The sequence below is a fragment of the Panicum virgatum genome, chromosome 6K (genome assembly GCF_016808335.1).
Source record: "Panicum virgatum strain AP13 chromosome 6K, P.virgatum_v5, whole genome shotgun sequence".
Taxonomy (NCBI): domain Eukaryota; kingdom Viridiplantae; phylum Streptophyta; class Magnoliopsida; order Poales; family Poaceae; genus Panicum; species Panicum virgatum.
In genome coordinates this window covers 32,066,603-32,074,666 of record NC_053141.1, presented here as the reverse complement: position 1 = coordinate 32,074,666, position 8,064 = coordinate 32,066,603, and the positions used below count along the sequence as shown (strand labels likewise).

The following is an 8,064-nucleotide window of genomic DNA, read 5'->3' as shown; positions in this document are numbered from 1 at the left end:
TCTTCGTGAGTGCTTCAACAACGTGGACGTAGGGGCGTCTTTGTGGCAAACCGAACCACGGGATATATCCTCGTGTCGAGAGTTCGCTTCCTCTCATCCCTCTCCTTAAGCTTCCGCATTTCATATTGCAACTTGTGTGCCTTTATTTTCTTAGTATAGTATCTTGTTAGGATTGGCTATAGGTTGCAAAACTGTTTTGGGATGAGGATTTCACACTAAGGTGAACCGTAGTTGCACATCTAGATAGCTTGATTTAGTTTAAGTTTTGTGCAAACTAGTTGGAGCCATATGTTAAGATTTTAAGAGTGCCTAATTCACCCCCTCCCTCTCTTAGGCTAGAGCACCCGATCGCTTTCACATATCTAAAAATTTACTGCGTGTCTTGTGTTTGCCGTGTGTCAGACGTCCAGGCACACGGCAAACATAGACTTTGCCGTGTGCCCAACGCTTTGCCGTGTGCTGCCCTTATAACACACGGCAAAGGCTGTGTTTGCCGTGTGCCCGATATATGGCACACGGCAACTCTGTCGTATCCCGTAGTGTGATATGGCATGGTAGCCCATGTGGTGCACGACATGTGAACCAAAGTTAGACCATCAAACGGATTTTTTACGGCCGTGATTATTATATTTCAAACTGTCGGATATATTATATTTTTCTTTCTAATTTTCAAACAGTCCATAATCGTATTAGGCACGGACTCTTTGGTTTAATATGGACCATAAGATTATCATATAATCCAATGATGTATATTTTTCTCTTTTTTAGATTAGCGTGGTAATTTCTAGCCCCTCTCAGTCAACGTGGTGGCTTCTTTTAGTATTTTTTTATTAAGATAATAGATTTCTGGAACCAGTTCATTCATATTTTGGCCACTAGCTAAGAAATAAATCAACCGTGACATACCTCGATGTTCTGCCTGATGCAAGCAGGGGCGCCAAAGCCAATCCAGCAGGTCGGCGACAGAGTGCGGCTGGTGGCGTACTGCAACGACAAGGCGCCACTGGAGGAGAATAGGCAGCAGGTGCTGCTGGAGGTCATCGACACGTCTTCCACCACCGAGCGCTCGGGGCTGGACCTCGTGGCTGTCCTGGACGTCAGCGGAAGCATGAGCGGACCGAAGCTTCACAAGTTGAAGACAGCCATGATGTTCGTCATCAGTAAACTCGGCCCCATGGATCGCCTCTCCATCGTCTCCTTCTCCACAAAAGCTGACAGGTAGTGCCCGCTGAGGGTCATGACCGGGCCCGCCCAGGAAGAGCTCAAGGAAATCGTCGAAAAAAAACTGAGTGCTCACGGCTACACCAACATGAAAGGCGGCCTCGAGACCGGCCTCCAGGTCCTCGACGGCCGCCAGCACAAGAGCAGCCGCATCTCCAGCATCGTTCTCATGTCTGATGGGAAGGAGTACCCAACAAGTGGTGCTAGAGATGTGGATGTCAGCGGTGTGGCGGTATACACGTTTGGTTTTGGTGAAGACCACGACGAGAAGGTACATACACATATATATTTTTTAATTAATGATTGGTTGATGTTCATGGTGCTTGTTGCTTACTAATAATACTATAATCACGTACATTTAATTATATTGTTTGAACAACCGGGCAGCTGCTGGGGGCGATCGCGAACAATAGCCACGGAGGAACATTTCTTTACGTCAAGGACGAGGAGAGCCTTACCGGGCGCTTCGCGGAGATCCTGGGTGGCCTCCTCGGCGTCGTGGTCCAGAACCTCAAGCTCACCGTGTGGCAGCAGCAAGGACACTCCACCATTGAGAAGGTGGACGCCGGGAGCTACCCCCAGAATGTGGACGAGAACGTCCACTCAGTCACCGTCAGCTTCGGCGATCTCTTCAGCGGCGAATTCCGCAAGGTTATCATCCACCTCCTCCCCGCCGTCGACAGGGAGTACCGTGCGACAGCCATCATCGCCGCCCAATGCTCGTATAGGTACAAGTCCCAACTTGACATTCGTTTATCGATCTAGCTAGCTAGTGTAAGAAGTAGAGTATGCTGCGCTGGTCTAACTAATACGACTACACATTCGTGCCTTCCAGAACACAAGGAAAAGATTTTTACTCCCCTCGTGGTCACCGCCTGAGATGCTTTATACACCGCACCAGATCAGCCAACCGGGACGCCATGAAACCGGAGGTGGAGAACTGGAGATGGAGCTGGACCGTCTCTCTTGCATAAAGAAGATAGAGGAGGCGAGTGCGATGCATGACGTTAGCAGCGCCCACGGCAAGCTGGAGGAGGCCCAGAAGGCCCTTGACGCGAAGCAGCCAAACCCCATGATCGACATCCTCAGGACCGACCTACAGCGATTCCTCAAGCTGACAGGGTTGAAGGACCTCTTTGCCAGCCTGCTGGCATACCTGAGGATCTCCTGAACCTTGGCAACATATTATTGGAAGTGAAGTCCAAGAAGACACACAGTGGCTACAAAAGATGGAGGAGAGCACCTGGCTCCTCCATGACCTGAAAATGGGCGAATAAAGTTGTAAGTGGATAAATGGTTAAAAAATTTGAACTAGAGATAAAATATGATCCAAATGGTAAGGCAAACTTCAAAAGGCAAATTTAGTCTCTTTCTTAGTTTAGTGGATAAATTTGCCTAAATCTTTGGCCTCATTTTATTTTCCTACACCATGCAGGAATTTCAGAGAATGCAGCTTCACTTATCCAAGCAGGTACTAAGGAAAAACTACATTTGCGTGCTAAATCATTTTCTTGCCCGTCATAGGTTGCAAGTGCAGTGAAATTTTCGAAACAGAAAAAAGAAGTGTGCAACAATATATTTACAGAATAATTATGTCTTATGTTTGCTGTTACCTTTTGTCATTGCTTCTTTCACATATGATGCTCTTAAGTGTGACCCGCTTATTTAAGCACAATTTAATATGAACGACCCTTCCACCAGCTTGACAGATGGGTCAGAGATACCTAGTTTTTTTACCCGTGGCCTCTTTATATTTGAACTTTGACTAATTTGTTCCCACACCACATCATGTACTTTTCCGGATGAATATACGGAAATCTAATTCTGAGCTGCCCCAATCACATTTGCCGATTATAGGTTAAATGGCAGAGATTTCTTCCAGGATAAGTGGAATGTGGCATGTATGGCCTGAGGTGAAACACTTCATATTGAAAGTTTCTTTAAGCAATTTGGCTCCTTCTTTGGATATAAATGCACACATCCTGTCTCGGTTGTAGCACGCCAATGCAGAGCTCTGGTGAGGCCCTACCTCACCAGCATCGGGGCACCGGGAGTAGGCTGACAACAGAGGTGGTGCACAGGTAGACGAAATTATAGATGTGAGATAGTTAAGAACTATATCTTTTCTTGGTTATATATTTTTTTTTACAATTACTTCTATGCTTTGAATTGAATTTAATGTATGCATTTGCCATGTAAGTATAGCCACTGACATTCATAGATCCTTATTAGTATTAAACTTGAGTGTCTATATACTTAACTAAATGCACACGGATAGTCAAGACTTGCATAAATTAGTCAAAAGAAGTATCATTAATGCCTTCTACTGAATATGCAGAAACAACATTTATATTGGCTCAACCCTGCTAACTAGAGTATATCTGCAGCACCTTTAGTTCGGTAAGTTTCACTTACTCCATGCATGATCTATGCTAGGACCATTAACTGCTACTACTTATTTCCTTTTCCTTTGAAAAAATATTGCTGTGTTCATTTATATCAATTCACATCAACATAGCTTGTGATATTGATGTAAGATGGTCTAGGCTTAGTGTTCTTTAGCTCTATAAAATATTTATAGGGAGAGCTTATATAACTATATGTTTGCATACTACTGAGAGCTCCATCGAGAGCTCCTATATCATATTAAATTATTAAGAGTTCCTATATCCTCATTGTTCCAAAAAAACTAACTGCATCTAGAGTTAATGAGTCCAAGAATTCATTCATGGTGGACATATTCATATGTGAAAGATCTTTCAGACAATTGGTTTAACAGACCCATGTAAAACTCCCCGCAAAAAGGGATATAGTTTTCAACGAAACACTAATATTTGTTACCATTTAAAGCACTAATATTTTTAACTAAATTTTATAGTATACAAGATTCTAAATAACCAAATTGATACAAAGTAAATATGAGCGCGCGCTTCGCGCGCGTAATGTACTCGTCAATCTCTATTTAGCCTGATAGCACTTATGTACATGTATATGAACATGCGTGCTCATTCTTTAGGGTGCGGTTAGCTGTTGCTTGAGGTGATGGTTGTGGTAACCATCACCTGAAAGATCGGGATTAAATGGGCCATTAGCCCACCAATATAGCTGCATGTATGTATATGGTCTACATAAGAGAAAAGAGGTCATGTGTAAGCATGCAGATAGGACAATAATTATGACGTCAGCCACGTGGATAGAAATCTGAAATTAAAAAAGTTATAACTACTAAACCGAGAATCTAAATTAAATTCTGATTGCAGCATTATCTTTCTTATGACAAGATCTTCAAAACAAGACCGCACATGTCTATGTTTGCATGATAATTTAAAAATTATTTTTCCTAAATATTAATTAATAAATTTTGGCTATTGGGAATAAATATTTTAACAATACGAACAAATAATTATTTTCTACGAACAAAAAGTTAAGCATAACGAACAAATAATAATATACAATGAACAAAATATTATACATCGTGAACATTTAATTATAATGAAAACAAATATCGCGAACAAATCGGTCAACATCACGGAACAATTTAATCTACAAAGCAAACAAATAATTTGGTATTGCGAACAAATTTGTTACACGCAGATAAATAGTTTTATGAAGACAAATGCATCTACATCGTGGGATCAAAAAAGAAAAAGGTTAAAAATGCTCATTGAAAAGAAGAAAAAAAGAAAATATCAGCAGCATTCATAGAAGTCTGTTTTTCAACCCTGAACTATCACGATAGTCCGATTTTGGCCCTTAAACTACGAAACCGGACATCCTACACCTCCAACTAACGAAACCGTTTGAAAAACAACACTGGCTCAGCCAAAAGCGGTTTTGCTATAGTAAAATTTCCGAATTTCTAGAATTTCACACCTCTCTCAATCAAATAATAAAGAAAGCATAGTTAATATTGTCTAAAAATCATGATATTTTTTTGGGAGGTAGATAAAAAGACAAGGAATTTATTTTGGCTAGATGTGATACATTAAACATAATGGAATTTGAATTATAAAATTTAAAAAATGGGTAGATTTCAAAATATCTTCAATTTTTGGGTCAGCTAAACCTTTGATAAAAATAAACTAAAAATATGATAATTCATAATTTTTTATTTAGTTTAATAAGGTATTTTTTATTGGCCCAAGTTTTTATGAAAGTTTTTGAATTCCTTCACAACGCTCAAATTTGATTCCTCAAATTTTAATTTATGAATTTTCTATAGAACTTGGGATAATAAAAAGTACCTAACTAAACTAAATAAAAAATTATGAATTATCATATTTTTAATGCATTTTATCATAGGTTTAGCTGACCTAAAAATTCAAGTAATTTTGAATTCTACCTATTTTTAAAATTTTATAATTCAAATTTCATTATGTTTAATGTATCACATCTAGCCAAAATAAATTCCTTGTCTTTTGATCTACCTCCCAAAAAAATATCATGATTTTTTGACAATATTAACTATGCTTTCTTTATTATTTAATTGAGAGAGGTGTGAAATTCTAGAAATTCGGAAAATTTACTGTAGCAAAACCGCCTTTGGCTGAGCCAGGGTTGTTTTTCAAACGGTTTCGTTAGTTGGAGGTGTAGGATGTCCGGTTTCATAGTTCAAAGGTCAAAATCGGACTATCGTGATAGTTCAGGGTTGAAAAACAGACTTTTCCCTTCATAGAAACATTACACACAAAAAATAACGTAGCAGTGTGGGTAGTGGGCCAACATAGCAAGTGTGCCAGTTGTTGGAAACATATGCTGGGCTGTACCTAGGCCAACGACTTATATCTGTTTATTTGGGCCACAACAGCAGCCAGCCACTGCACGTAGGCGACAATGTCGCGCGCGCGTTATATATAGCGCTTCCGCATTGTTTACTATTAGAAAGCAAGAGCGACCCCACACAATAGCAGTCAGCCCACTTACATGGGCTAAAATCATCCTACTTATATGGGCTGAAATCATCCCACCAACCCACGTAATAGCAGCCCAACAGCAGCAGTCAGCTCGTACAACAGTAGCCACCCCGTTTAAATGGTCTGAAATCATCCCACCAGCCCATGTAATATCCTTCAAGTGATACTTGTGGACTTGTCACGCGCGTGACATATAGCCACAGCGGTGGTACGAGCGCATTGCACTTAGAGGCGTACTAAACAGTGTGTGTTTAACAATGTGCGAATTCCTACGTTGTGCTTGTAATAGAAAATTAATGGTTTCTCATCAGAGCAAAATATTTCCTTTTCCCATTCTTAAAGAAGATGGGCCTAAGTACTCTAATTTTTTTTAGGAAAGTCTAAGTACCAACTACATTACTAGCAAAATGACCATTAACTTTATAAAACATCCATTAACATGTGTTTCCTCTCCTCATCGTGTAGTCTAACTATTATTTTGGGCCTAGCAATGCTCCCTAGCCCATACTCAGTTTAGTTGCAGTTGCAGTTGGCCCAGTTTGAGGAAAGCCCAAGTATATTTGTTACTGCCATAGTATTTTGCTACCATATTGCTGAAGTAGCCAAACATCAACCATTCATATTTTTTTAAAAAAAAATAAAAGGTACATAAACACTAGTAAATCTGGGACGGGTCTTCCAAGGCAGCACAAAAATTCACCTTTTACCGTGGCGCTGTTGTGCTCAAGCGTTGAGATAATTTACCGACTTCGGCAGGAATGCAGGACGTGAAGTGCAAACGCACAATTCGAATATAATTATCTTTTGGCCTTTCCTCACTGAGAAGCCAGAAAATTGCCCACATCTTTGTATCATAGCGATATGTAAGAGGACCACATGGTACTTATTTATTCTTTTTCCCGTGCTCATGCTTCTCAATCCTTTTGCAAAATTACGCACATGGTTAATCTTTCTCCTCATCAACAACTCATCAGTAAACTTTTTTTTTCACATTTTTACCTAATGACTGAATTCCCATTTTGTCCTCTGGCACAGGGACAGCCGTGGACGAGAAGCAAAGGCACAGTTCCACAGTGACGGAGAACGAAAAGATAAAACATCCATTGACATGTAAGTGAGAGACGAGCAAACAGGACCGCAGTGTTCAGCAACAACCATGCTCCCTCACACAAGAATATTTCCGTGATCAGTTAACTAGTGAATGATGAAGCTTTGATCTCCCCCCATCACATGCTGCAAGCAAAAATCATTTACCTGCATTGCATGGCATGTCTGAACCAGATGACAAACAGAGCAAGCACTCCGATAACTGCAAATCATGCCATGCCAATCCGCACGCAGCGTCTAGTCTGTCCTCCCTGCCTTATCTGAAGAAGCTGGTCCTGTCTTCCATGCTTGTTCAGCAGTGGTTCCTCCCATCAAGGGAATAAGGGTCTCTGGTGCAAGGCACCAACGGGAAGCAGCCATCATGGATCGGAGCCAAACCATACGGGGAAGAAAGAGGCTTCCGCTAACCAACCTCCGGCACATGGCGAGCACGGCCTTGTGCTTTATTTCTGAATGATACGGCACGGAACCATGCCATTGATCTTCAGCTGCCAAATGCAAGGTTGCAAGTGATGGCTTTCGCCTTCGGTCGATGGGACGTCAGATCATCTAGGATTGGTGGTGCCTCGGACCATGACGGTCGATTGGTTCGGTGTTATTCTCAACTGCTTGGAGATGGCTTCAGCTCATGGTATTGTGCAGGGCCATGAGCATTTGCTCTTGCTCAACAAATGAAGCTTGGGCATTGCTGAGGAGGAATATTATTGAAAAGAACAGGAGCAATGATCTTCAACAAACTAGTATTTTTGGAGGCCAGAGGCTGGGTTAGTCTCCAGGTTCATTGGAACACTAAGAGGGGAGTCGGGTTCTCTCTGCGATACAA

The 8,064-nt window shown here is 41.2% G+C and overlaps 1 protein-coding gene and 1 long non-coding RNA gene across 2 annotated transcripts; both read left to right on the top strand.

The window, feature by feature from the left end:
* The first annotated feature begins 1,237 nt into the window (after positions 1-1,237).
* Positions 1,238-1,986, top strand: LOC120713398. The gene is made up of 2 exons (XM_039999374.1): positions 1,238-1,492; positions 1,609-1,986. The coding sequence occupies exons 1-2, from the start codon at positions 1,238-1,240 to the stop codon at positions 1,984-1,986; spliced, it is 633 nt and encodes a 210-aa protein (XP_039855308.1).
* Positions 1,987-2,491: 505 nt separating this feature from the next.
* LOC120713664 lies at positions 2,492-3,910 on the top strand. The gene is made up of 3 exons (XR_005691233.1): positions 2,492-2,557; positions 2,657-2,692; positions 3,560-3,910. It is a non-coding gene; the product is annotated as an uncharacterized LOC120713664 (long non-coding RNA).
* The last annotated feature ends 4,154 nt before the right edge of the window (positions 3,911-8,064 follow it).